This window comes from Sceloporus occidentalis, unplaced genomic scaffold (assembly GCF_023333645.1).
Source record: "Sceloporus occidentalis isolate IW3139 unplaced genomic scaffold, rSceOcc1.0.p SCAF_4, whole genome shotgun sequence".
Classification (NCBI taxonomy): Eukaryota; Metazoa; Chordata; class Lepidosauria; order Squamata; family Phrynosomatidae; genus Sceloporus; species Sceloporus occidentalis.
The window spans coordinates 82,589,263-82,616,569 of NW_028316984.1; the positions used below are offsets into that span (position 1 = coordinate 82,589,263).

Below are 27,307 nucleotides of genomic sequence, written 5' to 3' on the forward strand. Positions count from 1 at the left end.
CCCCATTCAAAGAAACTTGCCAAGGAAATCCTGTGATAGGTTTGCCTTAGGGTCACCATAAGTTGGAAATGACATGAAGGCACACAACAACAACCCAAGAAGTGGGAGCCAGGCTCCCTTCACTTTTTCTTAGGGAATTCAGGCTCCCTCAGAGAAAGATGGATTTTTCACTATTGCCAGGGAGGGTCCTGGTTTCTTGCTGGTGATGAATGGAAGTCTGGAGTTTTCCCTTAAGCATTGGTTTAGCCCCCAAAGTTGTTTGTCAGGGCAGGCTCAACTGGAGCATACAGATCAGTCAAGGCATGCTGCTGAGCATGTACAGAGTGCCTTCCCCTCATCCCTGCCAAGCTGTGGTCAGGGAGTGTGAGGTGCTGCCAGACTTGAGTCCAGCACCTCTCATAGCTGAAATCGCACTCTGCTCTTACAACTCTAAATATGGATCATCCCACACCTTACTCAGAGGTGTCATTTCATGTTCCTGTCTTGCAAGCCAAAATTATCTGGGACAGGGAGGCTCCTTTGATAGCTATTCAAACTTATTTAGGATGTTGCTCAAAAGGTTTTACACCCAAAGAAATGTCAAAAGCAAGTCCCATTGACCCAGGGTGACCAGACACATCCTCCTTTTCCAGGTCATGTCCTCCATTTCATTCTTCCGTCTAAGAGGAATTCCAAAATGCCCTCCACATAGGGCATGATTAAGAAGCATGGATTTACATTTACATGAGGATTTTTAGCTTTTCTTTTGTAATGTCCTACATTTTGCAGTGCCTTGTCTTCCTTTGTGGTTAGAACACATCTGATCACCCTGCATTGAACTCAATGATGTCCACTTCTGAGTCGGTGGGATGCTACTTGACAATTGTTCATTTAATGGTTCCCTGCCAGCTTGTGCAGTTTTTGCTGTCAGAGGGTATTTGCTGGGAGACAGCATGGCATGGTGGGTTGAGCATTGCGACTATGACACTGGAGACTAGGGTTCAAATCTGGGTTCAACCATGCAAACCCACTGGGTGACATTGAGCAAGTCACACTCTCTCAATCTCAGAGAACAGCAGTGACAAACTCCCTCTGAAGAAATATGTCAAGAAAACCCCATGATAAGTTTGCCTTAGATAGGTCTTTTCTGTCTTTTCCTTATGGTCACCGTAAGTCGGAAATGATTTGAAGGCACTCAGCACCAACAAAATCTATTTGCCAAGGCACAGTTTGGTTACAGAGGACCTGTTCCTCCATGGTCCAATCCACGCTGCAGAAACAATCCAATCTGAGACCACTTTAACTGCTCTGGCTCAGTGCTAGGGAATTCTGGGAACTGTAGTTTTGTAAGACATTGAGCTTTCTCTGTCAGAGAGTTCTGGTGTCACAATAAACCAAATTCCTAGGATTCCCTAGCACCGAGCTAAGGCAATTAAAGCAGTCTAAAACTGGATTATTTCTGCAGTGTGTTTTGGAATCAGGCCTTGTATTTCAGCCTTGGTAAGGTCTGCAGACTTTGCCTAGCTTGACTTGTTTCTTGGTTGAAGGGACAGGTGTATATCACACGGAGGTTTTTCGGGGGTTTTGCGGCTCAGTTCCAACGTGAGTGCGGGTGCAACGATGCGAATTCACATTATAATGTGAATGTGTTATCAGACGCGATTCCTTTCAATGGGCACTCCTTCAGTGGGGCTTCCGCAGTGATTCCAAACTGACTCCTCATTTTGGTGAATTCGGTACAAAAGTGAATTCACAGAATTCGCATTCAAGCTCACTTCGATGTAACTCTGAATTGGTCTGGTGTGGAATGCAACTTTGCTTCCGTCTCAGTACACCCCCCTCAAACCTCCAAGGTCCCACATTTCCCATGATGCCGTGCTGCAATTTTGCCCCATTTGCTTCCTGTACTCCCCGCCCCCGCTTCCATTGCTGCCGAGGGGAAATGCAGTTTCCCCAGTGGAAGTGCTTGGGAAAGGGCAGAGAGTTACCAAGGAATGAATGTATTCATGTTTTAACGTGAACAGGAGACATGCTGGAGAGGAGGGAGCAAGCAGCTGTTTCTGATGCCGCTTGGGAAGGCTGCTTGTGTGACTGGAAAAAACGGACCATACATCCCAGAGAAAGAGTGCCAGCTTGGATGCCACAGGAGACCCTATCTATCTCCCATAGAAAGTCTCCTTGTGTGACTGGAAAAAACGAACCATGCATCCCAGAGAAAGAGTGCTAGTTTGGATGCCACAGGGGACCCTATCTATCTCCCATAGAAAGTCTCCTTGTGTGACTGGAAAAAACAAACCGTACATCCCAGAGAAAGAGTGCTAGTTTGGGTGCCAAAATGGACCTGATCTCCCAAAAAGGAGTTCTACTTTGGGTGCCAAGACAGACCCGATCTCCCAAAAAGGAGTTCTAGTTTGGGTGCCAAGACAGACTTTAAAGCCCATAGAACATGAAGCAGTCTTTCACGTGAGGCTAGCATTCAGATCCAGAGGATTTACTTCAAAGCAAATGTGCAGCTTCTACACTGATTATTTTGCAGTGAATAATAATAATAATAATAACAACAACAACAACTTAATAATAATAATAATAATAAATGGATGGGGGACCTGACACGGAGGATAGATATAGATGTGGCTGAAATGGATGAGGAGAATGACAGGAGAATAGATGTAGATGTGGCTGAAATGGATGGGGGCTCAGACACAGAGGACCCGTTTGAATTTGGCTGCCAGGGATGGAAAAATAGAAGGGAGGAAGAAAGGTGCAACTGTCATTCATGTGAGGCTAGCATTCATGTGAAAGTGGAGCCAGGCTCCCTACTTCACCCCGGAAGTGCAAAGGTTCAAGATGCATTCAGACCCCCACTGAGCATGCGCAAGAGTCCCAATTCGAAGTGTGGTAATACAATGTGCACTCACTCGCTTTGCCTGAATCCACATCACATGACTTGCTTTGGATTTGATTCCCCCTCGATTCGGAAAGGCAATGGAAGGGCAACCAGGTGTGATAAAACATTCACGTTACGACGTGAATTCACATAGCTGAACCAGGAGTCACCCTGGATCTGAACTGCATAAACCTCAGTGTGATAAACACCAGGGAAGTTGGCACTTCCTTAAACCTGAACAGAAGTAGCCTCCTCTCATAAGGAGAGGCACCTAGTAAACAAGATTCTCCCATGATCAGGCCTTGAAAAATGCAGCACAGGAAGTGAAGAGGAGGCACTTTAGAGCGCTTTGGAGGAAATAATTCATGAAGGGAAGCCAGGCAGGCTTTGCTTCAGAACACACTGGTCAGCTCAGCAAATCTCCCAGTTGAGCAATGTGCATTTACTTATAATGTGCCCCAATCATATGTCCCAGACCTAGGGTTGCCATAGTGCCGGACCTCGAAACCGGGAAAAATGTAGGACAAAATTTTCAAATGTAGGACACACAAAAAGTGTGTCCTACATTTGAAAATTCTGTCCTACATTTTACTGCGATCGCAGCGGAGGCCAAGCGGCAAGGGAAAGCCTCCACTTAAGGAGGCTTTCCCTCCCCGCCTGGGCCCCGCAACGATCGGAGGCCAGGATCGGGGCCTCGCCTCGTTCCTGGGACCCTCAGGGACCAGGAAGGAGGCGAGGAGGCCGGCGGCGATCGCCCCGATCCTCGCCTCCTTCTTGGCCCCCGCGGAGGCCAGGAAGGAGGCGAGGAAGCCGGCGGCGATCGCCCCGGCCTCGCCTCCTTCTTGGCCCCCGCGGAGGCCAGGAAGGAGGCGAGGAAGCCGGCGGCGATCGCCCCGGCCTCGCCTCCTTCTTGGCCCCCGCGGAGGCCAGGAAGGAGGCGAGGAGGCCGGCGGCGATCGCCCCGATCCTCGCCTCCTTCTTGGCCTCCGCGGGGGCCAGGAAGGAGGCGAGGAGGCCGGCGGCGATCGCCCCGATCCTCGCCTCCTTCTTGGCCCCCGCAGGGACCAGGAAGGAGGCGAGGAGGCCGGCGGCGATCGCCCCGATCCTCGCCTCCTTCTTGGCCCCCGCGGAGGCCAGGAAGGAGGCGAGGAGGCCGGCGGCGATCGCCCCGATCCTCGCCTCCTTCTTGGCCCCCGCAGGGACCAGGAAGGAGGCGAGGAGGCCGGCGGCGATCGCCCCGGCCTCGCCTCCTTCTTGGCCCCCGCGGAGGCCAGGAAGGAGGCGAGGAGGCCGGCGGCGATCGCCCCGATCCTCGCCTCCTTCTTGGCCCCCGCAGGGACCAGGAAGGAGGCGAGGAGGCCGGCGGCGATCGCCCCGGCCTCGCCTCCTTCTTGGCCCCCGCGGAGGCCAGGAAGGAGGCGAGGAGGCCGGCGGCGATCGCCCCGATCCTCGCCTCCTTCTTGGCCCCCGCAGGGACCAGGAAGGAGGCGAGGAGGCCGGCGGCGATCGCCCCAGCCTCGCCTCCTTCTTGGCCCCCGCGGAGGCCAGGAAGGAGGCGAGGAGGCCGGCGGCGATCGCCCCGATCCTCGCCTCCTTCTTGGCCCCCGCGGAGGCCAGGAAGGAGGGAGGAGGCTGCAGGGAGGCGGGAAGGTTGGCGCGGCTGCGCCCAAGAGGCGCCGCCTCCCTGCAGCCTCCTCCGCCTCAGGCCTCGCTGCCCTCCTTTTCCGTCCCGACTCCCAGGCCTCAGAAAGGCCTTGGAGCCGCGGCGGCGGCGGAGGTGGCCGCGGTGGGCGGGGCCGTCCCGGTTTGGGCGCCAAACCGGACCGGGACCGGGATGGCACCGCCCAAACCGGGATTGTCCCGCCGGGGGGCGGGATATGGCAACCCTACCCAGACCAGACTCCCAAGAATGAATGTCTGTCTTTTCCATTTTTGGCAGGGGAAGGCTCCTGTGGTTTCTAACAAGCACAAGATGGGCCAGAAATCAGCCCTGATGGTTTTTCTGTGGCAGGGCTTCCTGTAGAATGTGAAAAGCTACACATGTCACATTTCTGCCTTGGTTTGCAGTTATTAAAGATACAGCCTTATTAAGAGATAAAAAAAGGAGGGGAGGAGTAGCAACCCTATTAATCTTCACAGAGACATCAAGGTCAATCCTGTAAAGCAAAACCTCCTCTTTCAGGAGTTTAGCTCTAGCTCAGCTATGGCTAGTTTGTTTTTGCCAAGTTCACTGAGACTGTTGTGTATTTCAAAAACAAATAGTCTTGTGTCATCTTCAAGACTCAGCTGATTTATGGTGGCTTAAGCTCTTATGGACTAGAGCCCACTACATCAAATACAAGAAATGTTATCCTCAGTTGACAGTTTATATATACATACATATAGTTGACGGGGAAGAGACTTGTAAACAATGGGTTCAAGGAGCTATAAAATGCAATGCCTGTGATATTTCTATGCAGATTCTAAAGGTATACAAGACAATAATGCATTTGCAACAGGACTCACTGGTAACAATGCTATTTATTTTGCTATACAGTTTACTTTTGGTAGTGTTTTTAATATGAATATTTGTCTTTTTGGTCATCTTCCAATATGATCTGCTGGCTCATTGTCTGCCACCTATTCCCTGTCTGTTTAGGACCAAAAAGGGTCATTTCTATGCAAAAGAAGATATCAACATATATTTGACATCAGTAATAGCAATATTCAAGTATCTATCCAACCAGATGCTGGAAGAAAGGAGCTTTAAAGGCACTTTCCAGCATAAAATAAATGAAAACAGTTCATCAAAAGATTTGGCTCCAGTAGTTTGAACAAAAAGTGTTTGTGTGTGTGTGTGTGTGTGCATGGGCTAATTTTTAAATTATATATACACACCTGTGTTAATTAGCTAGTTCTTCACTGGAATTTCTTTATTATTACTCAAGGAAAGTTTGTACTTTACAGCTATTGAGGTAATTATCACAATTTCTACTTTTGCATTTCACTTCCTTCTGAATTTACTGTTTACATTTGTTTCACCCTCATTTATGTATGTGTATAAAATGCTGCCAACTGAAATGTCTGCGAATCTGATAAAATGCACTCTGGTCTACAAGAACTTAATCCATAATAAATTTGTTAAGCTTCCACAGAACTGTGTTATTTCTGCTGCTCTGGAACCTTTCCTTGTTTGTTTGTTTTTATGTTGTGAGTGTCCTATGAGCAGAAGAGCAGGTTATACAGAAATAACTATACTATGCTAATTAAATGCATGCACTGTGTGGAGTTGTGGAAAGAAATCACAATTCCAGTTAAGCATAAAGAGAATAGAACTGAATTTGCTGATAAATTTCTGTATAGCCACTTCCTGCTGGAGTTTTCATTTGAAATGTTTTTGTTGAAGTATGTTAAGCTTGAATTCTGCAGAAACCTCACTGGTTTTATAATAATGCCCTATTTGATATCAGGTTTGTGCTCATTCATTTCTACAGAAACTGTTACCTTCTTTATTCTCTGAGGATAGAAAAAAGACTTTATTTTCATTTTACAGATGTTGATGTATAGAGCAAGGTGAATGAGCCCCTAACATGTCAGTTATGTTACTAGAACCTGTAATATTTTTGCTTTAATAGAAAATGGGACAGTTGGCTTGTTTGCTTGTTGTAGCCCAAGTGCTGGTCCATGAGGTGGTATGTTCATTCTGGAGAGTTGCCTTTTAAGTTAGGAGGCTGTGTGTACCTGAGGATATTGAACAAGAACTTGATAAGTCAACATTTATATAAGTTCCATTGATTCAGTGAGTTTGTACTCACTGGGACTAGCAATTGGTTTTAGGTCTCACTGTGCATCATCTATTTTCTCTTCAGTTGAGGGCAGAATCATTAATACATTGAATTGAAAAGGAGTTGTAGCTGAGTTTATTCCATTTTTATTCTCAAACATGTTCTGTAAAGAACTGAGGCCAACTATTTTAACATAATCTTGAAGTTCCTTTTTGGAGATCATTACTCCCAGAATCTGCCAGCCAGCATGGGCACTAGTTTATAATTAAAAAAAAAAACTTTCCCCAAAGTACCTTGCTCCAAGCCCTGTTTATGATTTGTGCCATGCACAGACTATGGGGCCTACTGACAAGCAGCCAAAATTTTCATAAACTGTAGAAACCTTTTTACTTAAATTTTCTTTTTAATTTGGGCATTCACTTGCTCCTTGCACTGTGTACATATCCATTGCATACCAGATTGTTCTGTGTACGCATGGGTACATATATGTATACACACACGTACCTAGCTCCACCTTCAGTACAGAATGTCTCCTCTTCCTTTTCACATTTTAGATAGCTTTTTTGCTTTCTATTTAAAAAGACCTTTTCAAATTCTTAGCTTGTTTATCCTGTAAAGTAGGGGTGCTCAAAGTCTGTTCCCCAGGCTGTTTTTGCAGTTTTTGATCCCATTAGATTATCTGCAAAGGAGTTGAACTGCACCTCCTGAAAGTCCACAGAGGAAGCAATTTACCTTTCAGGTAAGTTGGAGGCCAGGGCCTCTCCACGCTGTATAATTTTTAAAAAATTATGTATTTCAAAACCAGAAGTGGACATTAAGCCATTTCTATTTTTGTATTTTTTTTCTCCCTGGAGGATTGCAGGACACATTTTAGTTGTCTACTCTTTTCAGTGGGGCTTACATCTGAATAAACATATATATGATTGCAGTGTCAATGTTTCTTCAGCAAAGCATCTTAAAAGCCAACATCTAATTTAAAAATTTGCTTGACATGATGCTTACACTTCAGTGGTTAAGGAGGTTGACAGGTAGGTAACTTTTCTTTGCGCTGCTTCAGAATACTGGGTTACAACACCTATGGGTTCACATACAGCAGTTACAGGTGAAACAATGCAGTCTCCCTTTTGAGCCATAAAATATCTGAAGATACCTGGATGCAACTCGTGGCTCATACAATGGAAATAGCAGCTGTGTGATGTCATCCTAAAACTGTGTCCTAAATCCCTAAAGAGGACTGCAGTACAATTAAAAGACACACAGAGCATCCATCATGCAATACATGTGTCCTGACATCAATGGGAATGCATATCAGCTAGTGGTACTGGCAGCTTGTATGTATAGTCAGAGGGGTGCACCCCATCTGCTGCATTCTAGTACATTTTGCAGCATTACAAATCAGTTCACACATTGTTTTATTGTTTGCTGTTGCATGTGACTCAATGTTTTATTTCCAGCTTTAAAGGATCTTGAGGAACTCATCTTAGCCCACAAACAACAGTTGCTCAGGCATTAATTAATACTGTAGATTGTCTGCTTCATCTTATTGTCACAGCCATTACTATAGTTTGCAAGATAATTCTCAATGAGTGACACATTTTTTCTCCTTTGCACAAGCTACTGATTTTCTGGGTTTGTGTGCACGTGTATTTGTCTATCCCTGCAAATAATTGTGCATCTACTGAGTTTATGAAGTAGACAACACCATCTCTTTCCTTCCTAGCCCAATTTTTTTAGACATCATGCTGTGAACATCAAAAGCATGCAGTTACATATGTTAGCAGCACATTTTCAGCAATAATTTCCCACATAGGAACTTTTCCAGAACCACCCTTGCTTCACTACCTCACATTTCTGTTTAAAAGGCAAGTACTGTAGGTCATTTGGTCTTTCAACACATAGCAGACCTCTTACTGTGCATGCTCTAATCCTGTGAAAAGAGAAAATGCCTATAGCTGGAATAAGTTCTGAAACTGGGCAGTAAGGGTTACCTTCTAGCAATTCCAGTTTTTCTCCTCCATGACAGTTAGGGATTCAACCACCAATGGTAGCAGCAACTCAAGAAACAAGAGAACAACAGCATTAAATGTTTCTAAGAACTCTTAATTTATCTTCAGGAAATCCCATTCTTACACAGGTCCTGAATTTATTACTCTAGTCAATATTCCAATTGTTCCTGTCTTATAAAAATATGTACATTATACTGCCTTTAAAAGTTTCTGTACTGTCTGTTGGGAGAAAGGCTGCCTATAGGTTTTGAGACAATGGATGATGGTGCTTTTCGCAGCAGCATGTGCTGTAAGAAGATTCATTTTGTCTGGACACACTGTCCAAGATGTGCTGCAAGACCATAAAACTGCTTGTTGCCCAATCTTCACCCAAGCTGCATGACAGTGTTGGTTTTCTACTGTAATGCAAATTCCTAACATATGTATGTATGCATACTAGCATTATCTGTCTTCTTTGAGCAAAAACCCTACATGAACTACATGTGTTTTTAGCAAGGGTCAAAATTAACACTCATAGTTCCATGGCAGAACATATCCTTTAAGGGCAATATGGTCCTAGATACATCTAAATAACAAACAAAACCTAGGTTGAGATAGGCACTGTTGCTAACAGTCTGACTCAATATGAGGCAACTTCATACATAATATTAAATTGACACCAGTGACATGTTTTATGCATGCTGTTAGTGAAAGGTCTATATCTTAGTGAAAAGTCTATATATTCCAGTTGTGGGTTTTGGATTTTTTTATTATAAAAAACAGTCTTTATCCCACTCATTAAAATCACATTCAAAAATCGGCAAAAAATCCATAATAATAACCCAGAGAGACAAACCAGAAATCAATATTTACAAACACTGCAAGGAAAGGGGCTTCATTCCACCTCTCCCCTTCCAGGGCACATCACCATGGAAGGAATGGAGGAGTCAGGTGGCTGAGCAGGCAAAACTCATCACATGGGGGGAGGCATGCAGCAGAGGCAATCACATGCGCTTGGGGCATGAGACCATGGGGACGAGACCAGATCCCCAACCGAAAGCCATCCACCCCAACCCCTGCAAATGGAGGGAGGGGGGGGGGGGCATTGGATTAATTCAACCTGAGATTTCTCGCCATCCTGTGGGAGAAATCATAACACTGCTGGGGAGGTGGTGGGGTGGTGCTGTTCATACAAGGCATATTGGAAGGGAGGAGACGAATGGGACCAGTTTTTCAAACCCAGCCTGGCCCCTTGGCACAGAGATATTTACAGAATCCTTCAGATACTTGGGAGTTGGCACAAGGCCCCATCCAGGCTGAATTTTCAGCTTCTGCATCCCCCACTCCAGCCCCAACCCAAAGAGGCCCAGAACAGAGGACTCGGGCAACTCAGAATCTCTTTTGGCATGGTCCATCCCTCCCAATTTCCACAGAAACGCATGATGGGCTTTGGCAGTAGGGGCAGCAGAGCAGAGGCAGTTCTCATCCTACACCACCCCCCACCCCCAGAGAAGAGTAAGAGGCAACAATACAAACTGGGCAAGTCAAATGCAGGAAACTTGTCCAGGTCTGGCCTGGGATCTCAGGGAGGACTGCTTTACACATACTCTACTGAGCCAACTGGGAGGGACATTGACATTGTCTTGAAATTTGGCACAGTAGACACAATGCCTATTCAGGCGTTGGGTACTAGGACAGCATAGGCAAGTAACTGCAATTCCTAAGGCAGCTGCACAAGCAGCCACCACCCTAGGTCAGAAATGTCAGAACTGTGACAGCAGCTAGCAGGACAAAAAAAGGTTGTCATAGGTAAGGGTTAAGGTCCTGGATTTAGGAACAGAAAAGGAAAGGGAATGGGAGTAAGCCTTCACTTACATTATAAATTTTTGTTAGAGCATAACAGTATCAAGGCAATTTCTTATCATGCAACCCCAGTGGAAAAACTCAAGCCAGTCTTGAAAGACATGCTTACGGCACAGTGGCTGCGTCACCAATGCTCACTGAGGGTGCTGGCAGGGGAAGAACACTCCGGAGTTCTCCCTGCCAGAACAAAAGCACACTTCCTTCAGGATCTACTGTGGAATTGCTATCAGAGCGAGTGCTGGATTGTATAGGGGTTGTAATTCAGATTGTCATACAGATTTATCTTCATCCCCACTAGTGTTAAGGGACTTACCACAGAAGACATGCTTTCTCACATACCACAAAGGGAGCAAGGAATAAGCAATCATGCTCTGTGATAACCCTCTTATGTGCACTAGCACATGTTTGGCACTACCAGGAGGAAGCAGGAAGTGCTCAAGATGCATGACACACCTCAGAACATCTCCTTGCATTGGTCCTATTTCAAGGCAGGGCTCTAAAATCAAAGCCTTGCTCAGTGGGGAAAAGGTTGACTCATACCCACCTTACCAACCAGGCTTCTTCCCCTTAAATGGGCATCGATTCCCATGCACTAGGAGGAGGGGGGAAACCTGTCCCACACCTTCTGGATGCCCCACCCCCCTCACTATACCCCAGGGGGCTGGGGTGGACGTCACAACAATCAGCAAAAAGAGACAGGAGAAGAGGGTGGGCATGGTGGACAAACCCAGCCAAATAAATTAAGGATGGGAGAGGAAGGCAAGGGGGGTCAGAGGCCATTAGTGCTGCTGCTGCTGCGTTGGATCAGTGGAACTTTGCTTAGCTCCACCACTGGAGAGCGTGGCTTGTGTTTCATTTTGGGCACCCTCTGCAGCAGCTGCTGAGCTTCCTGGTAGGCATCCCGTAGCTCCTTCCTCCACTGCACCAGCTCAGGATCACTCTATATGGAAAAAAGGAGGAATAGGATGGAGCCAGCAGACAAAGAGAAGATAAAACAAACTAACTGTGGGTTATTTTCTATGTTTTTGGCTTACATGTCTCCTGTTCCTTTTGTCAAGCTCTCATTCAATAGGTAAACAAGCCAGAGACAAGCCTTGGTTGTAGGTTTAGATGTCACAACAAATCCTGGCTTAAAGCAAGCCAAAATTCATATACCTACAACAAAACATGAGCTCAGATTGTGGTTTGGGCTATTTAACAAACCTCGACTTGTTAATGGAGGCAAGCCTGCACACTGCAACAAGGTAGGTTTCAACAAACCACACCATAGCTTGTAATGATATGTGAATATGGGCAATAATTGAAGGCCCATTCCTCCTTAATAGAAAAAAATATTATTCCTGTTAAAACTGAATTACCACCTCAGACCATAGAGCTTTTAAACTTCAATGTTCTTATCTCCTCTATATCTTTCTTAACTAAATTTGACAAGAGAGTTCCTTCTTCAATTAACGTGGCTCACTACTTCAGTTAACAAGGCTGTTTTACATTTCAGTGAATTATGAGGACAGTGAGATCTGCCTGCATCTATGTGTCACAAATTCCAACCATTCTGTCTATTGCCATGGACTGGAAAGCAAATAAATATTCCTACTAACTGCCCAGTCATGCCAACCTTTTCATGCTTTTACCTGCAGTCTCTCTACCAAAAAAATAAAATAAATAAATAATAAAAATAAATAATAAATAAAAAAAGTTGAACACAAGTGTGTATTCTATGGAACCCTAGAAACCTCTTCTATTTTATTTTTAAACCTCTGGAGCATTAGTTAGCAATATAAAAACTCCTACTGGAATAACTGGAATTCAACAATGTGTTTACAACACCCACTGAAGTTAATAGTATGCAAAGAAGTGGCTAATTTTGACCATACCATTCCCTTGCTTTGTGTAGACCTTGAACAGGTGTAGCAAGGGCCTACTAAAAGCTCACAAGACAGAGAGCATTCCAGTGGTTTTGGGGGTGGGAGATGCTTCCACCCACACAAATCTGTAGTCTCTCAATATGGTTAATGCAAGCAGTCCTAAGGGTGGGCAAAGTGCAGCCTTCTAGATTTTTCAGTATAATTCCCATAAGCACTGACCAACATAGCCAATGTGAGGAATGATGGACATTATATTTCTGCAATATCTGGAAGATTGCAATTTGCCCACTTCTGCTCTACACTTACAACCTATAAGAGAATTAGGCAAATGTAGCTAAATTCAACATAGCTGGTTAATATGCAGACTGTTCAGTCTATTGTGGCACAGCATATACAACTACCAAATGTGAACTGGCCTTGAAAACAGAACATGTTACTTCCTCCCTCCCCTCCCTACCACCACATCCCTAAAATGGACTGCAGGCCATTTTAGAATTGTGATTGGGGAGCAGGAAACACAAGTGTTTGGAACTTCCTTTTCCTACTCCTCTGAATCTTGTATAAAATTAAACGTTACATCTTCCCCCTTGGCTTCCCAAAGCTGTCCCTATGTCAGAAGTTTGTGTCTGTCTTTTTGTGCATATAAGACATTTCAAACTGCAAGGACCATTTATCCTTCCCTTTGAGCGCATGTGACCTCACCACTGAATCAAGTCTACTGTACTAGAAAGTCGTCTACTGAGTTGGTACAGTGTTGTGTTGTAAACAAATTATAAGCTACAGAAATAAAGAAAAGATAACCCCCCTGCAGTATGACTAGGATAGGATTCTTCTTGAATCCAGAGCTAGCACTGAGATTCAGGACTCCAGATGTAGCATTAGCACAATGACTAACAGAATGAGTTGCACTATCAGGAAACCTCTGGGCCCTAATCTTGCTTCTTCTATGAACTCATTAGAATAGCTTTTTATAAGCCAAATTCTTTCTTACTCCACCCCTCTGGCATAAAGAGGATAATAACAGTGATTTACCTCATATAATTTTTATAAGAGTGACTGATAACACATGTGAATCACTTTGAACAATCACGAAGTATTACAGCAATGCTAAATGCAGCCCTCCCATTAGGTGACCCCATGCTACTCAGAACACAGCTAGATGGGTCAAAATAGACTCCCTCCAGCTCCAGACACCAAGACTGGCTATTTAAATGTCTATGGGCCCAAACAGACAGGCCAAAATAAAGCTGCTTTGGGTCACTTTGGAAGTATGCTGTTTAAATGACACACTAATCTTAAGAGGCCAGAAGCTGCACCAAAGCCTGCTCCAGTCCTTAGGACTGGAGCGTGGCTTTGGCATGGCTTCTTTCATCATTTAAACAGCATACCTCCAAAGTGACCCGAAGCAGCTTTATTTTGGACTGTCTGTTTGGGCCCTATATGCTCTTCAAACTCTCTTCTAAGTGACACAACATGGAGCAAGGAGTGGAGAGGGAGTTACTCACATCACACTGCAGGACAAACTGCTTGCCTCCTCGAATCTTAAGCAGGATACACTTTCGGTCTTTTATCTGCGTCTCCTCTACTGACTGGATCTCTTCCATGGTGAGTAGGGATTGCTGTTGTGGGATCCAAAAAAAAATTTTGTTCTGAGAAAGAAGCAATCCTAAACCCCATCTTAAACAAATGTTCTGTATCCCTTACTCATATTCAGATAAGCCCTCCTCTTCCCAGGACTGCAATCCACTTCCACTACCATTAACATGTTCACAAGACAGCACCAAATTCTTGTGCACAAATATAACTAGTCCTCAGCCCATCCAAAACCTGACATTTCCCTTTCCCAGCTTGCAGGAGCAGAGCTCCTCCCTTACCGGAGATTCTCCCTCTCCACGCCACTCCAACCGATTCGGGAAGAGGTAGAAATATCGCCTCTGCCACTGAGTAAGGAAGGGATTCCCCAGCTTTGACATGTAGCCATGCATAATGCAGTCCTTGCCCAGAGCATAATCTGTTTAGGAAAAGCAAAGAAAAGAGAGTTAAGGATAACAACAAAAATGTGAGAGCTATTTCAGAGCAGAGGGCAAGGATCAGCCATATTCAGTTTGTGATGTTCTCCCCAGAATGAATGAGGGGAAAGATTGCTATAGATCTGTAGGCATTCTGGATTTGTACAGAACTGAGCAGAGTTGCCCTGGATAAGGGAGCCAGTTAGAACCTCTTGCCCCAGCAGTATAGCTCACCTTCCTCATGGCCCAGCTGCTTGTTCTTGGCTCTTTTGCGGGCCTCCAGCTTGTCAGTCTCAGCATTGACTGTGTCAAATACAGTCTCTGTCACCTCCTGCTGCCAGCGCTCTGAGATGGTGAGTGGAAAGTTGCGATAGAGCTCCTGGTCACTGTCCAATAACTGGGATGAGAATCAAGTTATGTCATTGAGTTTTCAAAATCAGAAGCACTGTCCTTCTGAACCTCAGCTGCAACAGTAGCAGAAGGGTGCTATTGCCCCCTCATGCCTCACACAGGCACCTGATTGACATCTATGGGAAACAGGAAGCTGAACTAGACCAGTTTGATTCACTAGGCTTTGGGCACATTCTACCACATTCTCTCTCACTTCTACTTCTTCCTTTCCATTTCCATCATAATAAAGTAACTGGTACATTTATTTTCCTCAACTTTTCTACTTCTACCTTCCACATTGCTCTCCCTTCTCAGCCTCTTTTAGACATGTAAGGAAGTATACTTCACTCTACAAATGCTCATATTACCAGCTTCTTTCTTTCAGTTAGTCTCTAAGATGTACAAGATCCCTTTGCATACTGATTCTCAAGACTCGCATTACTATGTCTTTGAATTCTACCACAATAAGGAACTTTTTGTCTACGCCTGAACATCCCTGTTCAAAATATGTTCAATCTGTTCAATACATATTCAACTTGTGAAAATCATTGTAAAGAATGAGATGCTATCCATGGGTTTAGATAGTCCTAAAAAGAGTAAACAAATTAATAGACTATTAGTTGTGATAAATGGAACCTTCATGTTCAGAAGCAGTGTTGCTGTGACTGTTTCAGACAAACAAGGAGGTATGGATATCTCTAATATGTTGTCCTTTTTCTGGCTCCTGGTGGTCTCTGACTGTTGCCAGTGTTGGAGGCGGGATGACACTGTACATGGACTTTGGCTGATTCAACTAATGAGATCTGAAGCTGAAGCGTTATTCCCAGGGAGAAAACAAAGTACTGTTGCCTTCATTGTTCACATTACTGCCTATCTACCTGAGCTTCCACCATGTGTTTTACAATTCACTCTGTTTTTGAGTTTCTGTTTTGGAAGGAACATGGGATATTTTTTTTAAAGTAGTGGCATCTTCATAGTAGTGATCAGAGGAGAAAGCTGAAGGTGCTGAGTTACAGAGTGTTCTATAACTCTGGGAGTTAAATTTGGGGCTCCTTCAGCAAAGGTACCTTGATTCCTTTGGTGTCCTCTTCATCAAAAGAACCAATGTCAAAAGCATCTGCTGCATTCACCTCTCCACGTGGTGGAATCAAGGGTGGTGGATACTAAGAAGACACAATAGGGGAAAGTTAGCAAAGGATCTAAAGAGGACCCCCTTCCTTTTCCTCTGTGGAATCTTTATTCCATCACCACTGGGATTTCACTGCCTTGTTTACCTTCTGGAGGAAAACCATTTGCCAGTCCAGACCCTGGAAGAAGGAACTCTCTTTTACCTCAAGTGCCCTGTAGAAAACATGGAACAAGTAATATTGACCCCTACTCTGAGTACACAATGGTTGGGTGACGGAGACAGGAAACTTGGGGAACAATAACTTTACTATCAGCACCCAATGAGTATACTGCCTTCGTGTCTCTTGAATAACTAGGCAATTTTTTTGAAAACAACAACAACAACTCTCATTTAGTTCAAAAGGTATCAGAATTCAGCCTGATATAACCACATTTCCACCTGTTGGCAACCCGCCCCTGCCTTGATGTGGTATAACTGGTTTGCTTCAGAGATGTAACCCTTACATTTTGTTGCAGCAAACAGATTGTGATTCTGTAGATGTCCAGATAAAAATATGTAGCATTGGATGTATGTATTAGAAACATATATAATTTGCTCCTCTGCCCCCAGATCCCCCCAAAATGATGCCCAAGATATATTAAAAAAAATTTAAAAACAGATTTAAAACAATTTAACAGAATGTTCATCACTCTTTCCAGATTTTGTCCTAGTGAAAGGTAGAGATGCAATGTTCTCAGGTAAGGTAAATACCAAAAGATGTTCAGTTCTCTGTAAGACATTAAGTAACTTTAAAAACCCAGCCTACTTGGACATCCTCCACTGCCCTTTCATGTCCTGTAGGAGACTCACCCACGACCCATACAACCCAGGCGACGGTTGACATCTCTCTGTAGTAACCCCTCTAGTAGAGAACGTAGCTCAGGTGAGAAGGAATCTGGCAGCTCCACAGCCTATGGGAAAGAAGAGGGTGGGCTTAAATAATGGAGATTGGATGGGCTGGGGGAGGCACTGAGACATACGAAAAAAGAGGCATTGCATGGGTTGTACATGAAGAAGTCATTAGACATCATTCCAATTGTTGTACCTCATGGCTAATGGCTGTGTAGAATGACTGGACAATTTATTCATTCAGGATGCCCGATGGGACAAGACCTCTTCTTCAAGAATCCCAAGGAAATTCTTCAAAAAAGGGTGCAAGATACTTGCATTCAACAGCAATATGGTCACCATTCCAATAGGACCAGTAGAAGAGAGGCAATGGGCTAAAGATGAGTGGAAAACCCATGGCCCAAGAGCGACACACAGCCCTCAGCATCAACCAGATGTTTGATTGCTGCAGGATGTCCTTTGCTTTCAGGAGTGCCCTTTTGGGAAACAGAAGCACTATTCTGTTTCACGTATGGGAGGGAAGGAAGACAAATGAAGGAACAGGAAAGAGGGAGAGTTGTGGAATCCAACAGACTCCAAACACTTTTGGCTCTGAGTACCATTAGGTAGTGCCTGTCCATGAACTAAAGGAGTCTTCAGTCAAAAGGAAGAGGAGGCATTTTTAGATGAGCCAAAAAAAAAAAAAGCATGTATGTGCACACAGATCACACCTAAAATTCAGCAGATAGTGATTTTACTATCCACAAGTCCAGTTAACCCCCCCCCCCCACACACACACACCATGATTCATCTCATATGATGGAACCACTACTGTGGTTCATGGCAAATACCCAGAAGTTTCTCCTATATGCCTTGCCCCATACCCATCCTTCCTTCCCTCCCCAGTTTATCATGATGCCTCTAAAAGCCTATCAAACAGGCAGCTGATGCATCACAATCACAGTGGATCATGATGATCTGCATTATCTCACCCTTTTTACTTTTCCCCTTGCTGTCAGCATTGCCTAGTTCTATTGTGTGTTAAAGGATTAATTAATCTAGTGAAAAACATGAGCTCTAATGATCAACCCGGAAGGAGAATGAATTTGTTATTTTCTAGAAGCAGGAGCAGCAACTGCTACTGCCAACACCCTTAAAACCACCCAAAAAGCATACAATCGACATACTCTCCTCATCTTGTATAAATCAGACTGTGAATTAAGCTTAATAACAAATAGCTTCAGTCATAGCATCTAGGGACAACCACACCCTGGGTTTCTCAATGGTGGAAAATTCAAATGGCATTTATTTTTGACACTATATTAATATGGTGGGCACAATTTACTGGGAAGCTTTCCTACAGAAGACCCTCTGGAAATGGATGGGTACTATTACAGGACTATGATTACACAGCCAGGATGGTATAGTCGTTTGAGTGTTGGACTAGGATTCCAGGAGAACAGGATCGTCAGCCATGGACACCCACTGTGTGCTAGGGCCACCTTAAGCTGCCATAAGTTGGAAACTACCTGAAGGCACCCAACTCAGTTGCCTGAGCCATTTTCATATTTATTTTATTTTCTAATTCATTTTTTAATTTCATTTTATTTCATGGCAGAACCCACTTTAAGGTCACAGAACAATAACTCACTTCTCCTATGGGTTCACCAAAAAAGCCAAACCTGTATATTTTCAAGAGTCAATTTAAATTTTTTTCAGTATAGGATCATATTTGATTTGGAATTAACTTGGCACTGAAAAAATAGACAGAAATAAGTCTCTCCTTCCCCCATTACTCTACTTCATCTCTACTACCACAATATCAAATCACCCAATTAAATTAATGGACAAAAGGAAGTATGATTTCACCAGGTTAACTCAGGGAATTCACTGTCTCAAGACAGGGTAATGGCTACTGCTTTTGTGTTAAAAATACATCGGGGAATGGGGTAGTTAGATCTAGTTAATTTTTGCATGTTTTTGTATTAATTTTTACTATTTTAACTATATTATATTAATTGTTTTAAAATTTTTAAACTGTTTCTGACTTATGGTGACTCTAAGGCAACTATCACATTTCTCTTGGCAGAATTTGTTCAAAGGAGATTTGCCCTTGCTTTCCTCTGAGGCTGAGACAGTGTGACTTGCCCAGGATCACCAGTGGATATCCACGACTGAATGCGGATTCAAACCTCCATTTCCAGAGTTGTAGTTCCACACTCAACCTGCTACACTATGCTGTGTGTATGGATGTGTGTGTGCATGCATGTGCTCCCTCAAGTTGCCTGTTGATATAAGGTGACCCCAGGAATTTCATAGGATCTTCTTAGGCAATGAAGGAATACTCAGAGCTGATTTTGCTAGTTCCTTCCTCTGAAATATAGCCTGTGGCACCTGGTATTTACACCACACTGGTTCTCTATAACTGATCTCTATAATTGATCCATACTACTGGATATAAGCTCCAGAGTGAAGGGGCAACAAAAAGAAAGCATGTACAGTGCGCCCGCGTTATACACGGGCATGCTTTACGCAGTCTTGAGCGTACGTGTTCAAGCCACAGGGAGCACGCGGGGCAGCACATCCCATTCAAATGAATGGGGTTTGCGCACCCATGGCACCCCGCATGCTCCCATGCCGCACCGCCGCGCACAGGCCCCATTCAAATGAATGGGACTTGAGCACAGGCGGAATTTGCCTTACATGGGGGGGAGGGGGGAGGTCCAGAACGGATCTCTTGTGTTAGGCAAGGGCCCACTGTATTCCCTGTATATGGGCTTCACATAAATTCTGATTGGCCACTCTTGGAAAGAGAATGCTGGACTAGACAGGTCTTTGGTGTTGTCCAGAAAGACACGTCTTAGATTCTTCTGGTCCTTTTATAATAGTAGCTTTTAACCTTCTGACAATCAAGATATCAGTGTCATAAAGAGAAAGTACTATTCCATCATTACTAGCTGCCTTGAATCTCATCTTGGGAGAAAGGTGGGGTATAAATTCAATAAACAAATAAAGTATCATTCCCTCTGTTTTCACTTTTCAGGTATGCCATTGCTTATGTAGACAAAATGGCACCACCCTTGCACAAGATGGAGTCATCGGTAGCTTTGCCAGGATCTCAAAATTTACAGAAATAGCAAACAAACAAAAATAGAAAAGGAAAAGGAAAAGGAAAGGAAAGGTGGAAAAACTGATTTGGGTAGGAGAAAGTGAAGGGAACGTAAATATTCTATTGGGAAATGAATTTGAATTTTCTTTGTAGACACAGAATACTGTCTGACCAGCAAGGGGGGAAGGCAGGACAGACTCCAAAAAGCCAAGTGGACAGGAATGGAATGGAACATGAAGGAGGACAATATGGCTGGTTGGCTAGAAGAATGAACAGGCAGACTTTGCACTACATGCTCTTTGTTTATTCATATAAACTATTGTAAACACTTGAAATGTGTGAAGTGATACACCGTCCATACCTCACCACAGTTCTTTGCTGTAGGAGTTTCTCATTTTAATTTTACAGACTAGAAGAGGTGGATGCCTTATGGCAACTAAGTGGGCAAAGTCCACAGTCAAGCTAGAATTTGAACCTGGGTTTCTTAAATGACTCTCTGCCCCTTAAGCCCTTTAATTGTTTAAATCCACATGCCAAAAAGTTTCACATCTAGTTTTCATTTCAAATCCAGGTACCACTGCTGAGGCCCAGGCCAAGGAGCCTGGATGCATCTGTTTCCTACTGCAACAATGGGCAGGGGGAGGCAAAGGCTGTGGTTGTTGTTATGTACCTTCAAGTTGTTTCTGACTTATGGCAAGTCTAAGGTGAACTTATGGTGTTTTCTTGGCTAGATTTGTTCAGAAAGGGTTTGCCTTTGCCTTCCTCTGAGGCTGAGAGGGTGTGACTTGTCTTTCCATGGATGAGTGGGTTGAACCCTGGTCTCCAGAGTCCTAGACTAACACCGAAAGCATTATGCTATGCTGGCTTTCAAGGCAAACATGGGGGAAAGAAACTCTTCACACACCCAGAAAGGGTTTGGCCATAGTAACAACAGAGCTTGGGAAAGGATTTTTGTTTTGTTTCCCCTCTCAGAACTCTAGAAACAGCACACTGCTGTAAGAAGGGAAATGTCTATCAATCTCCAAGAAATCTGCTAGCAGAAGAAAAGCACCTTTTACTAACTACGCAGCTGTGTCTCCTTCAGCTCTGCCATAGGCAGAAACTACTCCCTAACTTAGAGCAGGAACAATATATACAAGAGAATAAAATGGCATCAGTAAATAAGCTTCTCTGTCATAGTCCTTCTTTGGAATCAGAGCTTGGGAGTTTTTTGTGGGTTTTTCGGGCTATGTGGCCATGTTCTAGAAGAGTTTCTTCTCCCCTATGGGGAGAAACTGTTCCAAGACACCCGGAGACTGGAAAAACAAGAAACTCTTCTAGAACATGGCCACATAGCCTGAAAAACCCACAAAAAACTATGGATGCCGGCCATGAAAGCCTTCGACTTTGCAGAGCATGGGAGGTTTTTTTTACTACAGTTCCCTTAATCCCAACCAACTGGTTGGGAGATTCCTGGAGTTGTAGTCCAAGGAAGTAACTTCCCCAAGATTTGTTTGGAACCTTGAAAATTGATCTCCTTTTAACAGTAATTTAGGCCCAGCCAGAGCACCTAACTTGAATAAAACATGAGAGCATTTGCATTCTGAAAATCTGCAGTCAATACATACTTCCAAGTGCAGAAACAGACACCATACTATAAGATGCCAGAAAAGAGCTTTATATTTCCTTCTCTGTGGAGCACCTTTATCCTGAAAAGCTTAATGTCTGGCCAGCCTGTCTTGCCAAACAATTATCACTAAGTTCAACTGAACAGCATCTGTTCACTGTCTCCACAAGTTCTCCAGGAAAGGGAAATTCTTTTTTTATACTGTTTCTATTAGTTATGTTTAGTATGCTATTAAAAATAGAAAGTACCCAAACTATTGAAATTCCTAAGGAAATAGTATAGCATTAAAGCTATCAGGCCAATCATGGGAAATACCCCCATACCCCCTCCTCCATCTCTCTCAGATCTATGATTTGATCCAAATTTCTGGGATATTTGATTTGGAAGGTGAATTTTGTGGGTTCAGCATGAGAATATTTGGCAAAAGGTTTAATTTAGCAAAATTCCAAATACACTTGTCCCTCCATATTCGCTAGGGTTAGGGGTAAGGTAAGACCCCCATGAATATGGAAAAACCGCAAATAACAAAAACACCATGTTTTGACCTGAGAGGACATCTCTCTAGGAATCTAGGTCCTCTAGTGCAACTCTGTGATCAACGTCAGACAGACAGTGACCACAGAACTGCACTGGAGGAGCTACAAAATCCTAGTAGAGTATTCTGTCTAGGAATCCCTAGGTCCTTCAGTGCAACTTTTAGTTAAAGTTGACCATAGAGTTGAACTGGAAGACCAAGATATTCCTAGAAAGGACATATTAATCAAATCTGTGAATAATCAAATCCGCAAATATCAAAGCTGCAAATATGGAGGGATGAGTGTAGTGATGGAGGTAGGTGCCAAAACAAGTAATCAGAAAGATGTTCCAAGCCCACAGAAAGCTGTCAAAAGCAGGTATTTGGTATACTAGTAGGCCAACTCAGTTCTGATCTATGAAGCCATGGTTCTGTCTTTCTAAGTGATGACTGCTAATTGTGAGGAAGAGATGAAGCTTATTTATTTATTTTATTATATTATATTAATTTGTATCCAGTTTTTTTCTCCTAAAATTGGTACCCAAAATGGTTTACTTTGGAGACCCAAATTAATAAGAAGTACACAGTTCAATGCTGGAGATATTTCAGATTAAGACTGATCCCTGACTGAGCTTGAAAGATAAAAGTAGCTTACCATAGTGAGTGTCATACGGTCAATCTCATGTTTGTCCTTAGTCTTGTGTTGCCGAAAGGGGCTATGCCTGATATAAGAGAAAGGGAAGGGTCAAAGATGCCCATCTCATATGCACCCTCTCAAAAGTTCTCTTTCAGTTGCTATTCTTTTGCCTCCTTGAAGTGGCAACTCCTCAAAGCCAGTATCCTCTTAATCCCCTTCAACCACAGCCTTCGCTGCTAGCCGTATCTCTACAACCCTCCCTCCCAGGAGCACTTCTCCACTTTAGACTTTCTCCCATGTTACCCACTTACCCCCTCAGTAGTTTGAACAGCATGCAGCCAAGAGAGAACCAGTCGGCACTGCTATCATAAGCCACGCCCTTCTGAAGCACCTCTGGTGCCATGTACCCATGTGTGCCCCTGCAGAGAATGGAATAAAGTAAGGGTTAGGGAGAAAACAGCACGAGGGTTGGTGGCTTCCAACACAATAAAAAACAGGTCTTAACCCATTCATGTGGCAGAAATTTTCAAACTGAAATTTCTGCAATTGAGGACACATGTAGCTTGCAAGCAGAGATGGGTACTAATTCTTTTTGCACTGTACTGTACCTTGTAACTCTAATTACAAACAGCATAACTTTTCACCCATGAAAGCCTAAATGGAAGCTGCTTCAACATCCATTTAAGGGGCACACATCCCTTGAAATACCATTAGTTCTCAACAGGGCCCCCTGAACAAAACAGATGGTTACTCTATCTTGGGAATAAATATATTTGTCAAAGATAGAGGAATAGAATCACCTTGCCTTATCCAACCCAATATCCCAAACAGGGCCCTTTGCACAGAAATCTACACATGGAAAAGCCACAGGATGAAGCATATTCCATCTTTGTAGGGTATATATTATGTTTCTGGACCTCTAGGCATGGAGACCATGGAACAGACGTTAAATTCCAGCACATGAATTCCAGGCCTGAAGCAAGTGTGATAGAGCAGTATCTGTCTCCAGCACATACTGGAACAAAAACCTAAATACTCTAGGAAAACTGATGATTCCGGAGAAGTGGGGGGGGGGGGGGGTGAAGAAAAAATGTTCATGTACTATCTGTCCCAATACTCCTGGCAGGGGATTAGTCATGGGAAGGAAAAAGCAGAGGTAGTGGTTGAGGGACCAGTTATTTTCCAAATAGGAGACAATTAGAGCTCTAAAATCTGGAGAGGGCTTTCTCTCGACCCCAGGTTCATTTGGTGGGAACAAGGAGAGGGCCTTCTCTGTGTTGTTGTTGTTGCATACCTTCAAGTTGTTTCCAACTTATGGCAATCCTAAGGTGGATATATAAGGTATCGAGGGGCTTCCTTGGCAAATTTCTTCAAGAGTGGGTTTGCCATTGCCATCCTCTGAGGCTGACAGTGGGTTTCGTGGCTCAGTAGATTTGAACCCTGGTCTCCAGAATCATATTCCAACACTCAAACTACTACAGCATGCTGGCTCTCCATCTCAATGGCTGTTACTAAGCTTTAGAATCCCCTTAATAAGAAGGCCAGATGGTCCCATTCTTGCTCTCCTGTTAGCAAAGTAACACAGTTTTATGCCATCAGGCTTTTAAAAATTGTCTGAAACAAACTTTCAATGCTGTGTGGTGATGTTTTAAAGGTTTTTACATAGCTTTTTAATGAATTTTAATATTTTAATGTTTATGTTTTAACTTTATAAATGGCTTAACTGTTTTAATAACTTTATATATTTAATTTTATTAAAGCTTTTATATAGTTTTTAATCTGTATTGTTTTTAAATATGTTATTAGCCACCTGGAGACCCATTATTTGGAGAAAGGCATTATAAATGAATAAAATAACAACAGCAACAATAATACTCACACACTGGCATGGGGCTTCTTCTTGGAGAAGTCACAGGCAAGACCCAGATCTGAGATGCGGACATGGCCAAATTCATCCAGCAAAATATTGGCAGGCTGCAGGGACAAGAGAGGCAAGAAACAAAAATTATAGTGAAAGTGGTACTGCGATTGGGAGGAGAACATGTAAGCACTGCCTACTCAACCCTTCCTCCATTAAATTGTTTCTTGGGCCTTTGCAACCTGGGGCAATCAAACAAGGAAAATCTGAAGAATTCAGCTCATGCTTTAAAACATGCTTTTGAGATTGTGATACAGCCCCCATTCAGGTGTTGTCTTTTTTCACATTGGCAGAATCAAGCAAAGAACTATGCCAGAGGGATTATCACTGGCACTTCATTTTGCTATCATTACTAAGGCCTGTTACAGACAGCCAAAATAAAGCTGCTTCGAGTCACAGTGGAGGTATGGTGTTTCAATGATGCATGCGTCCTAAGAGTCCAGAAGTCGCACCAAAGCCACACTCCAGCACTAAGGACTGGAGCATGGCTTTGGTGTGGCTTCTGGACTCTTAGGACGCATGCATCATTGAAACACCATACCTCCACTGTGACTCGAAGCAGCTTTATTTTGGCTGTCTGTAACAGGCCTAAGACTCCAAAAGTTGAATGGAAAATGTCTAAAGCAGGGAGCCTCTATCTCTGAGCAGCTCCTGAAGTAATTTAAAACTGTGAGTAGCCTCCCTAAGTAGAGGAGGCTCCACACCTCAGAGGTTGGTTCTCACAGTGAAAGACTGAGAAAGAGGGAGGGCCTGACATGCTGGTAGGGGCATGGCTTACTAGCATCCCTTCTCAACTTGCACACAATTTTACTCAAGTCAGGGACGTAGTCAGGATTTTAGGAAGGGGGGGGGGGGGTCCAGACAAAGTGCCACCATTATAATGGGGCTTGAGTGCGGCGGCGCAGCAGCACGCACCATTCATTTTTCTAACGGAAGGGGGGTCCGGACCCCAAGAACCCCCCCTTGGCTACGTCCCTGCTCAAGTGAAGAAAGAGAACACCTGAATAGGGTTATACAAATCAAGCAAAACAGCCTGATTCCATTCCACTTTATAACAAGCGACAACTATGATTCAAAGAGTGGGTGTCAAACAGCTTAATAAGCCACAGTAACATTTTGTGTAATAGTGCACTTCATTGGGGAATATGAGGAAAATGTTCTGCAACCCTTGGCAAAACCATATGCACCTGTAGCTTCAAGCCTCCATTTTCTGAAGAAGCAGATGGTAGAACTTTGATTCTTATATCCTTCAAAGGATAATACTGCCACCCAAACAAGTCATGGCATGCCACATAATATAGGCTTCTAAAGAGAAGGGAGATGGCACAGCTCTGTATAAGACACTCTCACCATGATGTTTGAATTAACTGTAAAACTATCTTTTCTCTGTGGGTGGGGTGTGATGTTGAAGGCTCCCTATGCTGAAACACTAGGAGACTTCCTTTCCAGGAAAAGATTACAGTGACAGCGTGGGGTTGGCTGCAGTGAGCCTTGAAGCAATGGCCTGGGTTAGGTCTGGTTAGGATGGAGGAGATGCCCATGCTCACCTTGAGGTCACGGTACACCACAAAGCGGTTGTGCATGTGCTCCAGCCCCAGGATGATTTCTGCTGCGTAGAAACGCATTTCAGTCTCAGAGAAAACCCCATGCTGAGAGAGGTGATAATGGAGGTCACCTCCTGAAAGAAGCAGAAAAGAGACCATGTGATGCAAACAACTTGGGCATAATCAGAGGTAAAGAGTAGAGAGGCAACAATGGAAGCTAGGATATTGCTTAGAGAAGGACATGAAGGAGGAAGAGGAGGAAGAACAGGAGGAGGAGGAGGAGAAGGGAGCACCTACAGGTAGGGTTCTGGCTCTCACCATTCATAAGGTCCAGGATGAAGCTGAGCTTGTCAGGTGTTTGGAAGGCATAGGACATGCACACGATGAAGGGGCAATCCTGGTAGAGACATGAGGAACAATGTCACAACAGAAAAAAAGGGGGGAATGAATCACAAAGTAGGCATGTGCAAACATGTGAATGCTTTTCCTGTTACATGTTATGTGCCATCTCTGCTCACACCCATATCCCACTTTGCCTGCTGCCTATTCTACACTGCCTATTCATATCCTTGCTGCTTATCCTAGACTTCCCTTCTTCAGTCTCCAATACACCCTAGCACATACTGGCTATGTACCACATTCTCCTACACACGCATATTTGGCAAGCATGAGAGATAGGGTTGTGCAACATCACTCAGCCTCTTCCCTCACACATGAATGCTGCCTCTTTCACTTGCTGTCTCGTCCCTTAACCCCTCACTCCCATTCTGTCATTTCTGCAGCCTGCTTTGCACCAACTCCTACACAACCATCACACAATCTTCCTGCTTCTCTCTCTCCCTCTCTGTAAGACAGACAGACACACACACACGTCATGAACACCCACAGTGGGTTTCCACCTCCTTTTGTGCAGATTACACATCAAGCCACCTTCCTGCTCTCCCCTCCTCTGTGTACTCCATGTACTTCTGATGCCCTGCTCCTGCCTTCACTCTCACAGTACTGCCTCTCCCCCCTTTCTTGCGCATAATATTCACTGTGCTGCCTACACACATCCCAGCCCTGCTGCTAGTTTACTGCAGGCATCACACACCCAGCCACATGCTCAGTGCCACCTCTTCCTTCTCAGTGCACACACTGTCCTCTCTCTGAATGGGTTGACATATTCCCCAAAACACCTTCCGTGTCTCTACTGGCATTAGTCAAAGTTTGGCTGCCAGTAAAATGCATCTGTATTGCTT

The 27,307-nt window shown here is 44.1% G+C and overlaps 1 protein-coding gene across 3 annotated transcripts in view; it reads right to left on the reverse strand.

Moving 5' to 3' along the window:
* Window positions 1–9,363: 9,363 nt before the first annotated feature.
* Window positions 9,364–27,307, reverse strand: part of GRK2 (G protein-coupled receptor kinase 2) — a 42,474-nt gene continuing 24,530 nt past the window's right edge. For all 3 annotated transcript variants that reach the window (XM_089520588.1, XM_089520589.1, XM_089520590.1), the window contains 12 exons: window positions 26,385–26,463; window positions 26,070–26,200; window positions 24,484–24,578; window positions 22,916–23,023; window positions 22,623–22,689; window positions 16,721–16,821; window positions 16,017–16,083; window positions 15,810–15,905; window positions 14,587–14,749; window positions 14,218–14,354; window positions 13,849–13,962; window positions 9,364–11,418 (listed from right to left, as the gene is read on the reverse strand). In XM_089520588.1, coding sequence (XP_089376714.1) covers window positions 11,248–11,418; window positions 13,849–13,962; window positions 14,218–14,354; window positions 14,587–14,749; window positions 15,810–15,905; window positions 16,017–16,083; window positions 16,721–16,821; window positions 22,623–22,689; window positions 22,916–23,023; window positions 24,484–24,578; window positions 26,070–26,200; window positions 26,385–26,463 — 1,329 coding nt within the window. In that variant the 3' untranslated portion in view covers window positions 9,364–11,247. The remainder of the gene's footprint in view (window positions 11,419–13,848; window positions 13,963–14,217; window positions 14,355–14,586; window positions 14,750–15,809; window positions 15,906–16,016; window positions 16,084–16,720; window positions 16,822–22,622; window positions 22,690–22,915; window positions 23,024–24,483; window positions 24,579–26,069; window positions 26,201–26,384; window positions 26,464–27,307) is intronic.